The sequence below is a fragment of the Chrysemys picta genome, chromosome 6 (assembly GCF_011386835.1).
Source record: "Chrysemys picta bellii isolate R12L10 chromosome 6, ASM1138683v2, whole genome shotgun sequence".
In the NCBI taxonomy this organism is placed as follows: domain Eukaryota; kingdom Metazoa; phylum Chordata; order Testudines; family Emydidae; genus Chrysemys; species Chrysemys picta.
This window is the reverse complement of record NC_088796.1, coordinates 25,122,173-25,142,173: the sequence shown is the minus strand read 5'-3', so window position 1 is coordinate 25,142,173 and position 20,001 is coordinate 25,122,173. Positions and strand designations below refer to the sequence as shown.

The following is a 20,001-nucleotide window of genomic DNA, read 5'->3' as shown; positions in this document are numbered from 1 at the left end:
TGTGTGTGTATATGTATATATGTATGTGTGTGTGTGTATGTGTATGTATATGTATGTGTGTATATATATATATATATATATATATATATATAATGACACAGACACACAGAGTATAAGTTTTAAACAAACAGTTTAATACTGTACACAACAATAATGATTGTGAGGCTTGGTGGAGGTGGTGGAGTAAGAGGGTGGGATATTTCCCAGGGAATGCCTTGCTGCTAATTGACAGCTCAGCCGAGTGCTAGTTCATCAAGGGTTAACACGTTAATGTAGCCTCACACTCTACAAGGCAGCACAAATGGAGGGAGGAGACACTCCCGGCAGTGGCTGAAAACATTCCCTGCGGAAACTGAACATGATGATGAACCCACGCTATCCCAATGGAGTGCACCGCTCCCTCCACTTTCCAAAGTGTAGGGAGGAAGGGTGCATATGTGTGTGAGACAGACACACGGGGGGGGGGGGGGCTGAGAGAGAGACGTGCATTGCCCCTTTAACTATGCTGACCCCACTTTTAAGTACACCTCCTTTTTAAGTAGATCAGCAAGCTCCCTCCATCCTGAGCCCTGTGGTGTGTCTCCCCCATAGTCTGTGGAGATGGGGTACAGGAGTGGGGGAAGGGGGACACCCTGACATCAGCACCCCTCTGCCCCTATCTTCCCCCGCACAGCAACCAGGAGGCTCCCGGGAACAGCTCCAAGGCAGAGGGCAGGAGCAGCACACGGCAGTGGGCGGGGAGAACACACGAACCCCCCGGCAAGCTGGGCATCAGCTGCACAGGGAACTTAGGGGAGGTGATGGGGGGGCTGCCGGCCCACCCTGGTTCCAAGCCCCCACCAGCTAGCTCCAACGGGCTGCTCTTCTTGCAAGCAGTGGACAAAGCAGGCGGCTGCAAAACAACATTATAAAGGAGCATTGCACAACTTTATACAAGCATGTTCTCTAATAGATCAGCGACGTAACAACGTTAACTGGGACGATGTTAAGTTGGAGATACTGTATATGGTTTCCCAAACTTTCAAAGCTGACGACTCCCCTCTAGACAAAGCAGTGTTTTTCCAATATGTGGCAGTGTGAACCCTGCTTTAGGAGTGTGAGATTGGAGTCTTGAATGGCAGTGTCTTGGGCCATGTGTGCACCCTGTGCTTCCGTACAGGGGCACAGAGGGTGAGGCGGGGTGTCTATGACCCTCCCTCAGTTCCTTCTTACCACCCGTGGCAGCGAGCCAGAATCTTAGCTTTGGATAAATCTTCTCAAGCTCTTTTTGTAACATTCTGAACTCTCCTGATTTACTGCCATAAATGATATTGATCTGTCTGGACTGAATGTTCACAATCAGAGCCCCCTATACAGAGGGATCCACACTGATGCATACTCAGAGGAAATAGAATGCTTACTTAGCCTACAGTATGGTTACTTACCGTACATTTATTTGGGTTCTTTGATATGTGAGTTCCACACTGATTACAGGAATAGAGAGCAAGATGTTATATTTTGGAGTCCTTAGCATCATGATCATAGAATTGCAAGGGAACCCAGAGAAAACCGCAATCACCTCCTGCCTTTTATGTTTTTTATGGGAACGTGTGGAGGCACAGGGCACGTGTGGCCTCAATGGACACTGATATTCAAAAATTCAGATCTCACGTGGATTGTGTTCAAACATGTTAACAGTGGGTTTTCCACATACTACAGCCTCTTGAAGAATCACAGTTATAGTAAGGTAAATAACTTCTTTTTGTAAACCCTTCTTCGAGCTATAACCCTAATCTTGAGCAGGCCAAATGTAATCATCATCATACCAGAAATAATTATAAACTTTTTTGAAGAGGAAACTTTGATCATCTCCTTTTAATTAATCTTAAATCATAGTTTAGTATAAGGGATGCGCCAGCCATGCTGGCAGAAAAAGATCTCATGAGGTTGAACTGAGGAAAGTGATTGCTCTTCTTTTTTATCACTACCATGAGAGTAACTGGAAATAGAAGGATGAAATCTGAACGAGAATTTTAGCTGCAGACACCTCGGAAAGTTGGGGACTTCTCTGGAGTCAGACAAAAATCTGATTAATTCCTGCCTGAAAAATATTAATTGCAGGGTCTTGACAGACCTCATAATAATTTGTGATACAATAGCCCAGTCAGTGCTTGTGGATCAGCAGGATGAAAAGAGTTGCTGGTCGCCTCTTTCTTCTCTGTTAAACATCAGTAAAATATCCTTGCAGGTGGATCTGATGTTCCCTCAGATGGTGATTTATGAGGTCCTGGAGGTTTTCAGCTGCATCCTTAATTCCAGTGATTAAGAGAGTAGTTTCTTCTAGTTTCACAATTTCCTCTCAGCAAATTTCCCAGTGGTCCGTTCTTCTGTAAAACATTCATATTCTGCCCCTGCTCAGTTTGCAATAGTAATTTTTTTAAAAGATCAAATAAGGAATTAATACTGAAAATAGCAAAATGCCATTATATTGATCAATGGTAAACCCTCACCTGGAATACAATTAGAGGGGTTCAGAAATAGGTGACAAGAATGATGAAAGGCATAGAAAAACTATCAAGAGACTGAAAAGATCAGGACTGGTGGAGACAAATAAGAGAGGACATGATAAAAGTACAGTATAAAGAATAACGGTGTAGAGAAGGTGGAATGTTCATCCTTTCTCATAATACAAAAACAAAGGATTGGACGTTCAATGAAGTTGAAGAGTGGTAAATCTTAAAACTAATAAATACTTATTTACTCAATGCATAATTAGCCTGTGGGAAGTGATTTTTATAAAGTATTAAGGCTAAGTGTTTATCAGGATTCAGAAGAGATTGAACATTTGTATGGATAACAAATATACAGACTTATAGCAAAAACAATGAGGAGTCCTTGTGGCACCTTAGAGACTAACGAATTTATTTGGGCATAAGGTTTCATTGGCTCTAGCCCATAAAAGCTTATGCCCAAATAAATTTGTTAGTCTCTAAGGTGCCAGAAGGACTCCTCGTTGTTTTTGCTGATACAGACTAACACGGTTACCACTCTGAGACTTATAACAGTAAAGATTAAAAAGAATTTTGGAAATGATTAAACCCTCATGCCTCAGGGCATAAGTCAGCTTCTAACAATGGTGTTTAGGAGAAAACTTTCCTTGTGAGCAGATTGTCATAACTATTTCTTGTAGAATTTCTTGTAACTTCCTCTGATAGCCTGATAATGGTCACTGGAAACTTGGCTAGATGGACCACTGCTATAATCCAGTATAGCTCTACCTATTCATAGATTCTAAGGCTGGAAGGGACCATTGTGATCATCTAGTCTGACCTCCTACATGACACTCCATAGAATTTCCCTGAAATAATTCCAATTTGAAATAGAACATATCTTTTAGGAAAACATCCAGTCTTGATTTAAAAATTGCCAGTGATGAAGAATTCATCCCAACCCTAGATAAATTATTCCAGTGGTTAATTACCCTCACCATGAAGAGAAGAATTCAGCTTGTCTGGTCATCCACTTGTCTTTTGGCAAGACACAATCAAAACTTACTTTTTTCGTTCTTCTCAGATTCATATATCCAAACTGTTTTTTCTCAACTTTCCTGGAAGAAGTCTGTTTGGGTAGAGACCAAGCCTGAAAAGTTTGTCAGAAAAATGAACTCTTCAGGAAAACTATATGAAAAACTGAAAATTAGATATTAAGATTGTGAACTTATGCACTCTTAATTATAATCAGTTACTGCTATTTTTAATGGATTAAGAAAATTTTGAGAATTCAGTTTTTAGAAATGTAATTTAAAACTCGCCACAATAATTCATGTTTTAGTAATGATCCATTTGCCCAATACCTGCAGGATCTGAAGTTTCTGGACCACATCTTTTGCCCGTGAGAGCATTAAATGAAGTCTTCATTGGAGAGTCTCTCTCATCCAGGTACAGTTAACTTCTGCATTGTTAAACATTGAGATGTGACAGTCTAAATTTGTTTTTGTTTAAATATCAGTTTTATAAAAATTCAGCAGGTAGTCTTTGTGTTTGCTGCCATATTTCTTTTCAGCCCATGAATATCAGACTTTCATAGGTTACAAAAATAGATATTTACTAAGATGTGGTAGAACAGTTGAGTGACATACCTCTATTCCTGATTGTCGTCCTACTTCTCTAGCCATTCCTTCAGATCTGTTCTTCCTCTCCTTGTGCCTGTGGAGTCCCACAGGGCTTTGTCCTGGGTTCCCTTGTTGCTTTACACCTTTCCTTTTGGTAGTTTCGTGTTCTCACCTGGCTTCAATTGCCATCTTTATGATGACTTGGAGATCTACCTGTCTATCCCTAACTTACTGAGATATGAGACTGGATAGAGATCTGTCCAGCATCTCTTCTCCTAGATGTCTTGTCACAACGTTAAGCTTAACATGGCCAAAACCAGACTTCCGACCTTTATTTCCACAATCTCCACCACTAGCAACATTACCATTCTCCCTGTCATTCAAGCGTTTGTGTCCTAGGAGAATGGTTTTGTAGGGGAAGGGAGTGAAAATTCAGACAATCAGTATCCAAAGCTTGGTGCTGCTTGCTCCAAGATATCTGATTACTTTTTTGTCCCTAGGTTTAAAATTCTGGTTTCAGGCCTTTATCTCCCATTTCTATTCTTTGAATGCTTGCACATGTCCATTCCACTGTAGGTGTGAATGCTTGCCTCGTGTACCATATCAGAGAACTTTTTCCCCTCAGCTGTACCTGTCGGGGTGACTCGAGCGCCCTCGCCTGCCTCACACCACTGCATGCTGGTATAAGAGGTTGGAGCTGTCCTGACTCCCCTCAGTTCCTTCTTACCACCAGTGACCGTTACCAGAGCAATCTTACGCTAGTTATCATAAATGCTTTCCTCGCTCCTTTGTATAGATACATCCTCTTATTGTTAGGAATTAGTTAAGTTAGTTTTAGCTGTTTTTACTGATCGGTCTTTTGGACTACGTTTTTTCATTTTTCGGTACTGGGTTGGGTGCCAGAACAATGCTTTGCTCACAAGGGATTGTCCTGCCATACTTGCGCTAAACCCCGTCAGTCAGTTACCCACACCTGGCCTGTTTAGAGTGTTTGGGAGAATCTCCTCTCAGTGACAGATGTCACACCTTTAAGGTATTTAAGCTCTCCTCAAGGACAGAGTGGCGAGGTTCAAGTGTCTACTCACGGAGGCAGCGCTTCAGCCCAGATCAGACTCATTGCATGGGGAGTGCCCTGAACCTGTCGGCCTTGGTGTGGCATGCACCAGAGATGTCTGTGGCTCCTCAGTCCCACTCATTGGTACTGAAGAAAAGAATTAGACCTTCCTCCGATTGAGTACTGTGCTCTGTCGTTTTGGTGCCTAAGCCTAGTAAAGGCAGACACTCTAAGAAACATTCTGTGAAGAGTCTTTTGCAGGAGCAACCTTCAGCTTTAAAGAAGGGATTGCTACTTCTAGAGTCTGTGCCAGATCCATTGAGGGCATCCCCTGAAAGGTGTCTGAGACAGAGCCATCAGCCACTTCTTCTCCCAGGCATTCTGGAGGTGTACGCAGCCACAAGAGACCTACTTAGCCTCTTAATACCAGTATCCCTGGCAATGCAAAAGATCCACAATGTGCACCTGCAGCACCCACCTCACTGTCAGGAACTCATGGTACCATGGCCTACCAAGCCTGTGATGATTTTCCTGATACCTCTTTCCAGTGCCTGTCCCCAATACCAACAGATTCTGCACACCCTCGCACCAAACAGTTCAGACTCTTTATCTTGGGACTCGAAGGTACATTTGTCTGTGTCCCATACAAGGAAGAGGACATAAACTCCATCACAGATGTGGGCACCGTGGGCAGTGCAGCTGTCTCAACACTGGCCTGATCCTCCTTTCAAGAGGCAATGATGCTGTCAAGGCTGGGGCCCGAGGCCCTTATCAGTGGCCATTCTGGACACCGTCGGACATTCCCCCTCCCACTAGGTCTTCCCTGTAGCCTTCAGTCTGGGTCACTGAGACTTCTCCAGGGACATTGACACTAAGAACATCATTCTCCGGTACTGAAATTGCTACCAAACACCCAGAACCAACTCGGGCTGCTTCCCCACCATAAGCCATGGAGCAGCTACTACATCAGAGTCCTGTTTCCTCATTACCAGATGAAGCATTTCAGCCAGCAAGTGATTCACCACCACCACCACAGAGCTCACCAAGACCTAGCAAGAAGTGTGGCCTCTGTTCTCGATATTCAGATGGAGGTGTGTGAAAGCTCCCACAAGTGGGTGGACATCTTGATAGTGGTGACCCTTGCCAGGGTGACTCTGCCAACTAAGGAAGCCATTATGAAGCTAGTCAAGGTGCTATAGCAGATGCTTTTTTCCTTACCTCCTGTAGCAAAGCGAGCTGAAAGGAGGTACTATGTCCCCTCTAAGGGATATGAATATTTGTAGTCCTACCGTCCCCTGGGTTCCTTGGCAGCTGCTAATGAATGGGAGAGGTATGGTCACCAAGTGTCGATGCTGAAAGAAGTGAATAGGCTGGACTTGTTTGGACACAAGCTTTATTTTACAGGGAGTTTACAACTCAGGATTGCAAACCAACAGGCACTCCTGAGCTGCTGACTTTACCCTCTGGGAGAATATTATAAAATTTAAAGACAAACTGCCAAAGGACTGTAAGTAGGAGTTTGCAGTAATGGTGGACGAGGGCAATCTGATTTCCAGAACTGCTCTCCAGGACAGTTTATATGGTGCAGGTGTGACAGCTCGAATCATGACATCAGCTATTACCATGGGAAGATGTTAATGGTTACAGTTCTCTGGTCTCCCCCCGAAAGTCCAGCAGACCATTCAGGACCACTTTTTCAAAGGTCCCTCTTTGTTTTCAAATAAGACAGACGATAGGCTTCATAGCCTAAAAGGTACTGGGGCAACATTAAAATCTCTTGGAATTACTACTGTTAAAGAGAGGGAAACAGTTCCATCTTCAGCAGTCATACAGACTTCTTCCCCAGTCTCAAGAGCCACTGAGGAGAAAGGGCAGGAGTTAGAGGAGGTGTCTTCCACTGCCCTCCACTTCAGCATCAGTGGGTTCATCCTGTCCATCCACCTCATTCCAAACAAACACTGTGATGCATTGGTCGAGGGCATAGTTACTGTAGTTCTATTGATTTCCCTCCTTTTGTTTTCCAACCACTTATCCCACTTCCCAAGTGCTTGGGCCCACATAACATCAGATCAGTGGATGTTAAGCATGGTAGACCTGAGATGTGCCCTCCAGTTCATTTCTACCCCTCCTCCCACAACCCTTCTCCATCCTCCTTCAAGGACCAATGCCACAAGATCATCCTTCAGCAGGAGATCCCGTCACTACTTCAAGCAGGGGCCATAGAGGAAGTTCCACTGGGAGTCAGGGGAAAGGCATCTATTTCCAGTACGTTCTGATTCCCAAAGCAAAAAGAGGGTCTCAGGCCTATTTTGTATCTAAGAATTAAACAAATTCCTGAAGATTAAGTTCCGCATGGTTAACCTAGCCTAGATTATTCCTCCCTGGAGACATGGTGTGCTGCCCTCAATTTAAAGGATGCTAATTTCCATGTTGTGATATGACATGACCATTGTAAGTTTCCCATAAAGGGTCCCATTATCAGTTCACGGTTCTCCTGTTCAGTCTCTTAGCTACTCCTCAGGTGTTCACGAAATGCATGACGGTACTGGCAGCACATCTTCAAAAATCAGGAGCTCACATGTTCCTGGACGACTGGTTGATCAGAGGTCGGTCTGAGACTCAGGTGTTATCCAGTATATCCACAGTCTTGTCCACGTTCGACCCACTGACGCTCCTAGTGAATTGAGAAAAATCAATTCACAAACCTGTACAAAGGATAGATTATATTGGGAGCAGTCTTAGACTTTATCAAGACTTTGCTGCCGCAATCCAGGTTCGAGACAATGGAGCCTTGTGCTGCAACTGAAAGCATACCCTCTCCACCACAATGTACAGCTGTATCTGCATCCTGGGTTACATGGCAGGTTGTATGTATGTGGTTCAGCCCGCCAGGCTACACCTCATAAGGCTTCAGGCATGGCTAGCGTCTGTGTATACTCCAAGTTGACATCACCTGGAGAAGGTGGTTCAGTGCCAGTGTCAGATTTGTCATCCCTGGTTTGGTGGATAGACCCTCTGATTCACTGTGTGTGGGCCCCTGTCACTTCCCTACTACCAGCCCTCACTTTAGTCAGACACATCAGCTCTGGGTTGTGGAGCTCATATGGCGGTTCCAGCAAACTCAAGGTCTCTGGCCACCTCAGGATCTATTGATTCATAAACATCAGAGTTAAGAGCTGTGAGACTAGCCTACTCAGCCTTTTTTCTGCATATGTGGAAAGGAGTTTGCGGTTTCTAACAGACAACTTTGCGACTATTGTTTATGTAGACAGGGAAGGGCTCAGTTGATCCAGGTATGCCAGAAGGCAGTGCGCCTCTGGAATTTTTTCAGAACCAATTCAATTAATCTCAAAGCAGCTTACCTTCCAGGGAAACAGAACATGTTGGCAGATAGACTGAGCAGGACCTTCTCCGATGGCCACGAATGGTCTCTATGTCCAGACATTGCTGGGTCAATCTTTTGCATGGGGGAGAGGGAAGCTCTCCAAAGGACCTATTTGCAACAAAGACCAACAGAAAATGTTATTGGTTTTGCTCCTGGGGAGGTCTCAGCTTCGGCTCTTTGGCAGATGGGTTTCTACTTCCTTGGAAAGACTCTTCTGTACACCTTCTCTCCAGTTCCCTTGCTGCTCAGGGTCTTGTGCAAAGTCAAGACTCTGAGCATCCCAACCTACAAGACCTTACTTAAAAGCGTGGATGCTTCATGGTTAACACAACTAGAGGCATGTATCTAGCTAAACGGAAGTGCTGCTCTGTTTGGACCCAGCAGAAAGTTGTACCCCCAGAGCATGCTCCCCTGAGCCTCATTTTGTACTGTCTTCTTAACCTGAAACATCAGAGTTTAGTGACTAGCTCTGTAAGGATACACCTGGCTTCCATCTCAGTTTCAGACCTCCGTGGATGGTAGATCCTTTTCCCCAACCCAGTCATTACCAAGTTCCCAAAGGGCTTGTCCAAGTAGTACCCACATCTCCAAGATCCTGTTCCCTCCCCTCTCCCCTTGGGATCTGAACTGGGTCCTAAGTTAATGGGACCACTATGTGAACTCTCTGCAAGTTGCTCTCTGCTTCACCTCTGTATGAAAGTAGCATACAGTGGCCACTACCTCAGCCAAAAGGGTGGACAAATTAAGAGCCCCAGTGTCTTGTTTCCTGTACAGTTTTGCACAGGTACAAAGTTTGTCTTCACCCTCACCCAAAATTTCTCTCCAAGGTAGTCTCTAATTTCCATATTAACCAGGCAGTCTATTTCCTGATATTCTTCCCCAGACCTCATGTCTACAGAGATGAGGAGAGGCTTCATTCATTGGATGCAAGAAGTGATTTAGCTTTCTATATGGACAGAACTAAATCCTTTAGATCCTCCACATGGTTGTTTGTTGCAGTTGCAGACAGGGTTAAGGACCAACAAGTCTCCACTTCCACTCAGAATCTCATCCTGGATCTCATTGTGCATTCATTTGTTACCAGCTAGCCAAGGTATCTCCACCAGCTAGAGTTATTGGTATGTGTTGCGCTGTCTGGAATAGCTCACATCTGAGAGTGCCAATCTCAGGTCAAACTGTCAAAGAACAGGGCAGACGCCCCAAACTGGTGGTATATTCTATACTTAGATTTCACCAAGCCGGTGGTAACTGTGCACTTCTGAATTGCTATATTAGTCTTATTGTGGAGTCACAAACAGTCCCCATTAGGCTCTCCAGTGCATCTTGCCACCCAGGCAAACTGGACTAAGTGATGAAAGGTTATTAAAACCAAAATTCACCACACATTAAGTCACTCCCAACCCCAAAGGGCCAGCCCCTTATCCCAGGTCAACGGATACTCTTGATCTCACACCAAAGACAATGCTGTAGCCAATTTCTCTGGTAAACTAAGATTTATTAGCTAAGAAAAGAAATGTGTTTTTGAGAGGTTAAAGCAGGTAAAACACATTACTGGTGAATCAGAATTTCAGTCCAAATGGTAGCAGAGATGTAGTAATCTGGTTTTTCATAAGTCTCTCAGGATTACCCAAAATGCCTTTGGAGATCTCTGTCCAATTGCTCAGAATTCCCCGTCAGACTCAGAGTCCAGAGATATAGGGTCGCTTCCAGGGTTCATTCTTATAGCTGTCTCCCCTAAAAAGCTGTCTGGCACAGTGTTCCCAGCACACCATGAGTCTGTAGATTTCCCGATGTTGAACGCAACAACCCATGCTTTGAAGTTAGCGTGCTTCTCATTTGTAGTTCTAAGGATTCAGTCCTCGTTAATGGGCAATTCAGTTACATAGACATACATAATACATTTAATTACAGACATCCAGACAGTCCATTAGTTTTCATGCGGTTCTACACATTGAGTAAATCTCATCTAAACACTAATACATCCTTTGATTTAGGGCTAATTAAGTACAGGTGTGTGTGTGTATATATGTGTGTGTGTGTGTATATAATGCACATTGTAATGTAATAACATTCAGCAGATTACAGATAAATGAAGACAATACCATCACATTTCCTTTGAATTGTGCCAACACACATTACCATGTCTTTTGACACTCCTTTGATTTCTGTTAGCCTGCTGCTGTGGTCTGAGCTGGCGACCTACCAGACAGCATCACAGCGTGTTCTTCTAGAACACAGGCAACGAAGGCAGCTTTTTTGGCTCTCATGCCAATCTTAGACATTTGCAAAGCTGCAACTGGTCATCAATCCACACTTTCGCTTCTTATTATGCTATTTTCCGTCAGTGCAGGATAATGCCGTTTTGGATGAGTTGTCCTTCAGTCACTATTCAAGTAGAATCTGAGCCCACCACCGTATTTGTCTGCTCATGTGTGACTTACAGTGGAAAGGACACGTTCAAGCACTTGAAGAAAAACCAGTTACCTACCTTTCTCTAACTATTCTTGTAGGTGTGTTGCACGTGTCCATTCCACGACCTTCCCTCCTTCCCCCTCTCTTTTGTCCCAGTAACAGTGGAAAGAACCTACTAGGAAAGGCTTTAAAGTTCCCTACAAGAGCTTACTGAGCAGGTCAGTAAAGAAAATGAGTAATGATACTGGAATAACTACTGTCTATTCTGAACTTGCTTTGAGGGTGCTTGTCGTATCTTTGACAGGTTAGTCTACTTTATCTGTGCTCCATTTCTTAATAACTTGGTTTCAGTTTCCTCCATCTTTCTATGTTGAGTTCTTTAAAAATGTGCTCATCTAAAACTCTGGGTTCATGTACAAAAATGAAACCAGTTAGGACCAGGTTTCAAGGTGTAGTCTTCCCAGCCTATCCGGATAAGCGTTTTCATCATCCATACAGCTCACTTTCTAAGAAGAGCTTTTGAAGTGTGACTCAAATGTTACTAATGAATGTGTGCTGCTGACATACTGTGTTTATCAGGAAGCTAGATTTCATGATCTAGACTGGATTTTATAAACAGAACTAATTCTCATATTTCAGTAGCTCTAGCCCAGGGAAGTTTTGAGACTTAAAGAAAAATGCCACTCTCAGTGTAGCTTAGCAGATGTACCATAATGCATTGCACAGAAAAGTGATTGCTTTCCAAGACAGTCATGTAACAAGACGACTACTTTACTACATTTATAGTTCAAAAGGAATTTGTATAGAGCAAAAACAAATCTTGGTGATTTTAATTAAGTCAAAGCTATTTGAAGAATCCAGCTGTATTTATAACTTGCTATTGAAGTGATCACAAATTCAAGTTTGAAGTTTTGCTCTTACTGGCATTAGAATTTTTCTGTTCACTGGAATTTACCAACCAGTTTGAGTTTTCTGATGTAATCTGGTAACATGGGACCAAATGACGGCATTAGCATAGTTTATGCAGTAGTTCAATAACTGTACAAGTGGAGATAGTTGCATATGTAATTCCATTTCAGAAAGTACAGAAATCCCAGCTGTACACAAAGTTGTGACCACTATGTAAACTATAAAGAGTTCCTCACCTGTATGGAATGCAATATGAATGGTATCAACAGTTGAAGAATCTCTTTAGCAAAGCTCATGTTGAAATGTGGAAAATACTAGAATCTTCAAAACATGTCATAAGCTATTTTGTAGTAGATGGAAGCTATTTTGTAGTAGAAACACAATTTTCAAATTTAACATTTAGTGTTGATTGGACAACTTTGAAAAATCTACCAAAATAGTTTAACTTTGATTTTCTGCAGGTGTAACAATGCAAATTAATATTTATGCTAGCAAAGTAGTTTGCTGTCTCATGAGTGGTTTTTTTTTTAAGTAAAGCAATACTTACCTCCATATCAAAAGTTAACTGTACAAAACTCTGTTGTGAAATTGTCAGCCATATTTGAAACTGGTCCTTCTGGATTTATATATGCCTGATATAGGGCTATGTGTTCTGTCTTATTCAGGGTGAACTATAAGTCCTGCAAACCCAGTTTTAAATTCTCGCTTCATAGGGCCTCCTACTATGAGGTATCAGTTGATGATGGTCCATGGGAAAAGCAGAAGAGTTCAGGGCTCAATGTATGCACTGGAACAGGATCAAAAGCCTGGTAAGTTAGTGTCACTATTTTAATATTAAAGTACTAAATGTTTCTCATCTGAAACAAATTTTGAATGACTTGAAGTTTCTAAAACTGTTCTCTGATATGCTCATTTTCTTTAGCTTCTAACACATCAGGCCAATTATTTTAGGCAATATATGAGTTGCCACAAACCAAATTTCTATCTGATGAATAACTAATGCATAATTTAAAAGAAAAATCATTGACCAATATGTGCTCAGTTTTTCTGCCTATCATAAACAACAAGGAGTCTGGTGGCACCTTAAAGACTAACAGATTTATTTAAGCTTTCGTGAGTTAAAACCTCACTTCTTTGGATGCATAGAGTGAGTGGCAGACAGACAAGCACATGATGGAAAGGGAAAATCTTGGAGGATCGGGAGACTGAAAACTACATTGGGGACACAGGGTTTGGTCAGGAGAATGTGAGGGAGAAGCCACCTGTAGATGAGAGGTGGCTGGGAAGGGGGAAGGAGCCAGCCTCTTTTGGATTTGCAGAGTTCACCAAATTTCGTGTCACTCAATTCAATGTAGCCCCGGTGTTTTTTATAATAAATTGTTGTTTCATACTGTCCACACATTTTTTCAATTTTCATTGTACTGCAGAATTTTGTATTGGAAAATACATAATTTCAGGTAGTAGTTGTTGAGGATGAGCATGGAGGGCTTAGCAGCTGAGTAGGGTGAGCTGCTGCAGTGTTTGGCAGCTGGGAATGTACATTAGGCAGACGATTCCGGATGGATGATGCCTGATGGATAACAATACAATAGTTAAGTCACTGAAAGACGACTCAGTTTCAAAATTAAAAATCCAGTGAGATGAATGGGGCAGATCACATGGATGCTTCCTGCACACAAAAAGACAACACTTCACTATTCCTATTTTCATGATTATCTTCACAATTTTAAGTGTTAGAAACAGCAACTTTTAAAATGAATCTGGAGCACAAGATGGCAAAGGTTGAAGTTTATAGCAGATTCTGTTGCTTTTGTTCCAGTAGTGCTTAAATCCTGTCTAACTGGGCTTTTTTCTTCCTTTGGTTCAACAGCTAAAAAGCAAGAGAACTTGATTCTTCCTTTGCACAGGAAATTAATACAGGATCAAGGCCTTGTGCTACTGTACTGTGTAAAAACATAGTAAAAGACAGTCCCCGTCTCAAAGAGCCTTCTAATCTAATTTAATACAAAACCTAATGGGCCTGATTTTCATTTACACCAAGACTCTTTACATTACACTGGTGGTATAAAGGGGCCTTAAAGCATAAATATATATGTGTTTGAGTGGTGTAAAGCCTGCCTTAATGAGAATCAGACCCATTAGGTCTTCTATTAAATTAGAAGACCTAATGGGCCTGATTCTAATTTACGCTCAGGCACCTTTACGCTACTCAAGCATAAATATGCTCCATTTTAAGTCCCTTTTACACTGCCAAAGTAATGGAAAGGAGTCTTTGTAAATGAGAATCAGGTTCAATTAGTGTTGCCAGTTTTGGCTGGACATATTCCTGGAGATTTCATCACAACAGTCTCTAATTAAAGATTAATCTTTTGTTCCTGGAGATTCCAGGACAATTCTGGAGGGTTGGCAACCCTAGGTCCAATAAGTAGGTGGAAGAATGAGGGCAAGAGAGATATGCGCACAGACTGTTCAATTTGCAGGTTTTGAGTTGATTTTCTTTTAGATATAAAGAAAACAATTGCCAGCTATTGCTTGGTGGATCTAAGGATAGTGACAGAGGCAGAATTAAGATTATTTGTATAACTTTACTTGTGTGATTCAAATCTTTTAATTATTTAAGTGAAACTTCAATTTTGGATCACTATGCTTTCCAAAATGTAGATGATTTTTAATCTAACAGTTGTTAAGGCATTTTCTGAAATGGTTATCTTTACTCAACCCTGATTACAAACATTTTTTTCTCCTGGATAATTTTGAAATCTTTATAGAAGAGATTTTGTCAGCACATGTTACTTACCAAACACTATCTTTACTTCCATGTTTAGGTCCTATAATATTAACAAGGTGGCAACCCAGGCTGTTGAAGAGATCCTTAAGATTGGTGAGTTGACAGCACACACAGCAATACCTGTTAATTTTATCTGAAGATGATCCTGTCTAATTGGGTCCTTTTCTTCCTTTGGTTTAACAGCTAAAAAGCATGAGAGCTTGAATCTTCCTTTGAGCAGGGAACTAATACAGAAAGGTTAGTGAAAATGACAACTTTTTCAGTAGTTTTATAGCATTTTTTTAATAATTCATATTGATTGTATTCTATTCTTTAACAATTACAGCACTTAAAAGTGCTTTGTTACACTAAACAGTTTTTCCTTAAGAGGAAGCACATTTAATTAAATATAATGTACCATATGATCTGCAGTTCAAGAATCTTTAATGTATAATGGGCATAAATATTTTGTTAGAGAATTTCAGCTCCTTACAATTGAGAACTGATACTTTGAATAATGGTTCTGAATTGAGAGTGCCACTCAGTGGTTAGTCATTCAATGGAACTGTAATGACTCCTCCTGTAAAGATGTATCTTTTTCATTCTAACTGGGCACTTCTAAAAATCATAAATGCTGTCTAAACAGTTTGATAGTGGAACTGTTCCGCTGCTTGGAATGTACAGCCTTGAGAATTACTAACTCCTCTAGAGAAAGTGATGATCCAATTTTTGTACTTACAGTAACAAATGAATATAATGACTCCCTGCTGTATAGTCCAGAAGAACCAAAGATGTTTTTCAGTATTCGAGAGCCTATTGCAAACCGGGTTTTTTCAAGTAGTCTGCAGCGTGGATTCTTTTCAAAGTAAGTATTGCCTATACATATAATTGAACACTTAATGTTTAACTAATATGTAAAATAAAATAGGTAGCCTGAGAGCTTGACTTAAATGTGCTTGATACTCCAGTTTCTGTGTCCATACTGAGTCGGCATCAAGTGTCCTCCTTTCTCTTAGATGCTTTCAGGACTAATTGAGCAGACCAAGGAAAGAATTTCACTTCACCTGAATAGATCACATGAGATGGGCAAAAATATAAACAATATTAAACTGAACAAAACTAGGGAGTTTACTCAACATGCTGAGGTCTAAATGTGATCGAGGCCCCCCAGAAATAGTAGTAGAGGAAAACTATTAAAGCAGGAAGCTTTTGATATAGGATGAGTTCTTAACAATTAATGTTCACCACCATTTGCTTATTCTGTATTGGAGACATTCTGTTTGAGTATAAATTTACACTAGGTTTGTTTGGTACAAAGTTAAAGGTGGATAGTGGAGAGGTAAAATGCCGAATAATCTCATTCCGATTCAATAGATTAAGCCTTGAAATTCCACCCTCCACTTTCCCCAAAGTAAGATTGCTTTGTTTCTATGAAATTGTGATGTGACTTTTGGAAAGATAGTCACCCTCAATAAAGGAGGTGAGTCACTGTTTCCTTTCTCCCAGCAATGGACACCATTCATATAGCCTTTAAACCAATTCTGCCACCTCCTTTTCCTCTCTGCACATCAATGCTCCCTTGCAAAGGAATTGCTGATCCTCTCTTTCTGTGGGCTGGATAGAAACTCCTTTTCTTAGGAAGTCTGACAGAACCCTTGCCTCATAGGAAGTTTGTAGTAAAATGAGACTTTGCTTGCAGAAAACGCATGGGTGGTAGCGGGAGCATAAGGGTCTATAAAATGTCCTCCTCATCCCTATGAAAATATTGAAGCTTTTAATTTGACAGGTCTTCCTCAAGCCGTCCAGACTAAGGCTACGTCTACACTGCACAGCTTACAGCAGCACAGCTTACAGCAGCACAGCTGTGCCGCTGCTGTTTATCGACAGTAGAGAGCTGTCCATTCGTTGGTAAAACTGTTGTTGCTCGGGGATCTGTTTTTTAAGGATTGGTCTTTGGCCTCACTGGAGCTTTTTTCCTAGTTTAAGCATGGTTGGAAGAAGGTGTCTGTTTCTGAAGGCTTTTGGCCTGGAGTTGTAGGTTATACTGAGCTATTTTAATACTTGAGTATATTTGTTATAAGATATGAGCTGTGATAAATAGAATTTAATGACATTCATTGATTGAATATCATTCTTCTAAATGGTTGCATTGTACTTCTTATTACAGATAGGTTACGGAAAGTGCTGAGTTCTAGATAATGTACAGTAGAGCAGTGTTTCAAAATAGTTCTTACTACATGTGGATTGCTCATGGGGAGGCAAAACAAGATTAAGACAATTGGGGGTGCTAGTTCTACCCCAACACAAGGCCCCCTGAAGCCCTCTTTTCTTATTGTGGTCCTGTCCCCTCCCCCCGCCCCCATCTGAAGTGATGGTGATGGAGAGGCTGTGGCAGTGGCCCCATTAACATCCCCCAGGAGTGGCAGCAGGAGCCTCCCTCTCTCTGGGAGCAGCATGGGTAAGGGCCAGTACTTACTTAGCAGTGGGGGTGAATCTACATGGGTGTGTGGGCTGGACCTACTGCATTCTTCTGTCTCACACTCACCCCAATTTCTGGGGTGATACATAGGCCAGTTCACACGTCTCAGAACTATTGTTTCAGACTTTCTGCATTCTCTGGCTTGTCACATTTTCAAGCTTTTCTTTGTGACCATAAGGATAGAAACTTTACTTTTTATTTTAAATGAACATTTACGTTCTGACTTGAATATGTTGGATCTGGAACCAGGGTTTGGCACTATAGTGCCCATCTATGCCTTAATCCATCCCTGCTCACAGAAGTCCCCACATGTGTAAGTGTAGATTTATGGCTTTAGGATTCTTCTTGCTTTAATTGCTGTCCCATTTTTGGTCAGTGTGACATTTTTGAAAACTTATTTTTTATTAATACCACTCTCACTTTCTACACGTTCTGAAGGATAAACCCCCACAGTTGAATTCCTTTTCATTTTAAAGGTAAGTTGACTGGAAGAATATGATAGTGGCAATGTCTGTTGGTGTTTTGTTCAGTATTAGAAGAGGCTGCTTCTAGAAAATTTATAGGTAAAGTTTTAGCTTAAAATACGTGTAGTCAAACTCATTTAATATTGACCGTAATCAGCCAGTTCTACATAAGGGATTTTCTAATAAGCAATATCACCTTCAAGCTTGCACTTCCTTAGCGGTAAAAGGCAAAATCATGCCCATCTGCCCATATCTGTTTCGCATACAATGAAGAATGTGTAAACCTTTCACCTTGTTTGAAAATCATTAGTGCTGCTAATTAGAAATACTGAAATTGCTTGTGCTGTATGCAATGACAAATTGATGTTCATGACTTTAATTGGACATCAAATAGGTAGCATTGTGCTGAACTGGCTCATGTTCCATGGAGTTTTGTAAGAAATCTTCCATTAAGCAAGTCAGTATTAAATGGGTTTAATTGTAGCTTCCTTTCAAAACTTAACTGAGCTATGGCATTCTCATTATTTGAACAGTCGCACTATGTGGGCTATCTTTCTTTTCTAGCAGACAGTGTAATTCTGGCTGGATGGCATTTGGATGGCTACTTTCATCCTTCATGTAGATTCCTTCCCTCTCCTAAGCAAAGTGCTACTGCTGTATATTTTTTACTGTATAGTACAGTTTGAAGTTCGTTTGAAAAGATGGTTGAAGAATAGTGCATTCTTTCAGTGGGATTCTATATGGATGGGGACAGGGTGGATTGATTTAAATAATTGATTTTTAACCTTGTTTTACATTTGTACTTATTTTCCTCAAGTGCGGTTGATTCTTAGTGGTTGGTTTGCAATTAAATACAGTCTTTACACTAAATTTAGTATTTCTTTTTGCTAACTAGGAACAAATGTTATATCTGTATACCTTTTTATATAGCTTATTTGACACTTATTAGGATTATTCATTTTCAATTTTTTAATTACATTGCAAAATGATTGATACGTTTCTTATTTACTAAATCAGTGGTTTTCAACCTGTGGTTCGCAGACCTCTGGGGGTCTGCAAAGGATGTCTAAGATTTCCAAAGGGGTCTGAAGCGGCATAGTAAGGCAATGTAAGCGTCTGCAAATGAAAAAAGGTTGAAAAACACTGTACTAGATGGTTAATTATTTTACTTGTGATTTGTGCCATCTATTTGGATGGAAATTCAAATTCAATTAATGTACAAACACAAACATTGTAAAATGATTTTATTAGTTAAATAAAACTACTTTAAATGTGCTAGATACATACATTTTATGATAAACTTTTTTCTTATCAAAACATGTTTTGCATTTAAAACTGATTTATTAAAACAAGTATCATCTGTATGGGCTGGATGAATGGACTATAAGGTGGATAGAAAGCTGGCTAGATCGTCGGGCGCAGCGGGTAGTAATCAATGGCTCTGTGTCTAGTTGGCAGCCGGTATCAAGCGGAGTGCCCCAAGGGTCGGTTCTGGGGCCGGTTTTGTTCAATATCTTCATTAATGATCTGGAGGATGGTGTGGACTGCACTCTCTGCAAGTTTGCAGATGACACTAAACTGGGAGGAGTGGTAGATATGCTGGAGGGTAGGGATAGGATACAGAGGGACCTAGACAAATTAGAGGATTGGGCCAAAAGAAACCTGATGAGGTTCAACAAGGACAAGTGCAGAGTCCTGCACTTAGGACAGAAGAATTCCATGCACTGCTACAGACTAGGGACCGAATGGCTAGGCAGCAGTTCTGCAGAAAAGGACCTGGAGGTTACAGTGGATGAGACGCTGGATATGAGTCGACAGTGTGCCCTTGTTGCCAAGAAGGCTAATGGCATTTTGGGCTGTATAAGTAGGGGCATTGTCAGCAGATCGAGGGACGTGATCGTTCCCCTCTATTCGACATTGGTGAGGCCTCATCTGGAGTACTGTGTCCAGTTTTGGGCCCCACACTACAAGAAGGATGTGGAAAAATTGGAAAGAGTCCAGCGGAGGGCAACAAAAATGATTAGGGGGTCTGGAGCACATGACTCAGGAGAGGCTGAGGGAACTGGGATTGTTTAGTCTGCAGAAGAGAAGAATGAGGGGGGATTTGATAGCTGCTTTCAACTACCTGAAAGGGGGTTCCAAAGAGGATGGATCTAGACTGTTCTCAGTGGTACCAGATGACAGAACAAGAGGCAATGGTCTCAAGTTACAGTGGGGGAGGTTTAGGTTGTCTATTAAGAAAAACTTTTTCACTAGGAGTGTGGTGAAGCACTGGAATGGGTTACCTCGGGAGGTGGTGGAATCTCCTTCCTTAGAGGTGTTTAAGGTCAGGCTTGACAAAGCCCTGGGTGGGATGATTTAGTTGGGGGTTGGTCCTGCTTTGAGCAGGGGGTTGGACTAGATGACCTCCTGAGGTCCCTTCCAACCCTGATATTCTATGA

The 20,001-nt window shown here is 41.6% G+C and overlaps 1 protein-coding gene across 9 annotated transcripts in view; it reads left to right on the top strand.

The window, feature by feature from the left end:
* NADK2 (NAD kinase 2, mitochondrial) overlaps positions 1-20,001 on the top strand; it is a 72,886-nt gene that overhangs the window by 43,289 nt on the left and 9,596 nt on the right. For 5 of the 9 annotated variants that reach the window (XR_010602147.1, XR_010602143.1, XR_010602144.1 and 2 more), the window contains 5 exons: positions 3,839-3,917; positions 12,516-12,659; positions 14,676-14,731; positions 14,822-14,875; positions 15,359-15,482. Coding sequence is in view for 2 of the 9 variants with exons in the window: in XM_005306910.4 (XP_005306967.1) it covers positions 3,839-3,917; positions 12,516-12,659; positions 14,676-14,731; positions 14,822-14,875; positions 15,359-15,482 (457 nt within the window). In the remaining 7 variants the exon portion in view is untranslated. The remainder of the gene's footprint in view (positions 1-3,838; positions 3,918-12,515; positions 12,660-14,675; positions 14,732-14,821; positions 14,876-15,358; positions 15,483-20,001) is intronic. The other 4 variants (XR_010602145.1, XR_010602146.1, XR_010602142.1 and 1 more) reach the window with 1 other exon arrangement.